Here is a 1,966-nt window from a genome sequence, read left to right as displayed (position 1 = left end):
CAGGGCCGGTGGGACAGCCACTTGAACGCAGATATGGCATTAGTGACATATCGTAAGGTGTGGGCCTTAGCAGTCTTGGCATGAATTGGGCCGACGCTATGGTCGCTCCAAAGACAAACAGTAATACTGTTTTTGAAATCTGGAAGAAACAATAATAAACTTAGTTGAGGATATAGCGGGATTAATGCGAAAAATGTATCTGTATTAAATTGTAATATGCCTAGGCATCACGCTTGTTTTAACTGTATTAAGCACATAAGGCCAAAAAGTAGGTTTTTTTCTATTCAAAACGGGAACTTACCATGATCACAGTAGTTTGATGACAGACTGCAAAAACTAAGTAATGATTGAAAGTAAGAAGTACTCCAATTTATATATACATTACTTTTAGTAGTTCCCGTTTCTTGGGAAATTCGGGCTGTCACGTTAAACCTGTGCGCTAATTATTCATCAATAGTTTTGCGCTAATCACTATTTAACACCTAACTTCTCCGTTATGTGTATACAATGCAAGATATGCGATTAATTACTAAGGTACTTAACAAGTATATTAACGTAGGTATTATATTAGCTCTTGAATATTATGTAAGTACGTCTGGTCTGGTCTGGTGGAAAAGGGTTCCGTACAAAGGAATAAATCGGTATCACAAGTCCACATCGTTTTTATTTTGAGAACCGTTCTATCAGAAAATATCTGATTCCTGAAAAATATCATTATATACTTATACTACTTATAAAATATCAGATGTGTATGATATTTTTGGGAAATTTGACTCTCAATCATCATTCTCTTGCCCTTGTCCCATTCACTTGGCGTCGGCGCAGCATGTCTTTCTCTTCCACACCTCTCAATATTTATCTTAATGCTAAGTAAGATTCTTAAATTAATCTAGTAGGTAACCTAATGATAATCAGTAAATTAAATCCAGAAGTTACCTATAATATTGTGGGAATAAAATACGTTTAAAATAGGAATATAGGTGTAAGTAGGTACACGTCTTTTACAAAACATATTTAAAAAATCTAAACTACAAGCATTTAATTAAAACAAAAAGTAGTATCTTCAAAATATTTTCCCTTAGATTTGTTAGTCAAACGCAAACGTTTGTTAAAATTATCAGGTAGGTAATATTATGCCGCAGTAATTTTGACAACATATTTTTAGGCCACCCTGTAATTAAAACTTCTAGTTACAGATGTGAAGTTAAATAAAAATCAAGACACATTCGGTGTACAAGGTAACTTGCACAGGACCCTAATTTCAAGTTATTGTTTCGAATCAGAATAGTAACCTTTGCAATAATGCGGATGTTTAGTCGAAGTTCGAGTTTGTAATTAGCAGATTATGACATATTTTTGTATTTAAGCTAACGCTTACATTGTATTTGACACCAGTCGGCTTTGAGTTAACCGATCATTCAACATGAACACCGTAAGTATTAATCTTCCGTACAAAACTTTGTTCACGGAACACTTAGGTATCTAACGAACCATTGAAAATGTACCTACTAAAACGTGAGAGTAACGTCGGCATTTGGCATATTTCAGTTACAATGCTTTCTAAGCAGCTATTCCGATATTTAAAATGGCGTTTTCTATACTTTACAGTTCATCATCCTGTCATGCCTCGTGGCCGTCTCCCTAGCCATGGGAGTCCCCCGTAGCCCTCTCGAGGCAGCGGCGGCCCGTCGCGCGCTCCCCGCGCTTCAACACGAGGAGATCCACGACGAATTCGGGCAGTACGCGCTCCGTTACGTCACGGCCGAGGGCACCGTGGTCTCCGAGCGAGGCCGCCTGATCCCCTCCCCCAGCGGTGGACATGTCCTCATCACCGAGGGCGAGACCTCGTACATCGGCGACGACGGCAAGACCCACATCACCAAATACAGCGCTGGTCTTGATGGCTACAAGGTTGAGGAGAAGACCGCTTGATTTTGCTTTTCGAATTCAGAACTGTTTGAAGACG

The 1,966-nt window shown here is 39.1% G+C and overlaps 1 protein-coding gene across 1 annotated transcript; it reads left to right on the top strand.

Annotated features, from left to right (window-relative positions):
• The first annotated feature begins 1,584 nt into the window (after window positions 1-1,584).
• LOC134794048 (uncharacterized) lies at window positions 1,585-1,966 on the top strand. The gene has a single exon (XM_063765751.1). It carries the CDS (start codon window positions 1,648-1,650, stop codon window positions 1,930-1,932), a length of 285 nt encoding a protein of 94 aa, XP_063621821.1. The 5' UTR covers window positions 1,585-1,647; the 3' UTR covers window positions 1,933-1,966.

The sequence above is a fragment of the Cydia splendana genome, chromosome 9, assembly GCF_910591565.1.
Source record: "Cydia splendana chromosome 9, ilCydSple1.2, whole genome shotgun sequence".
Taxonomy (NCBI): domain Eukaryota; kingdom Metazoa; phylum Arthropoda; class Insecta; order Lepidoptera; family Tortricidae; genus Cydia; species Cydia splendana.
Note: the sequence above shows the minus strand (reverse complement) of the source record. Positions and strands in the feature narration are given on the sequence as shown.

What these genes read in the sequence shown, in the direction of transcription:
- LOC134794048 (XM_063765751.1), top strand. Translation starts at nt 1,648, where the DNA reads ATGGGAGTCCCCCGTAGCCCTCTCGAGGCAGCGGCGGCCCGTCGCGCG.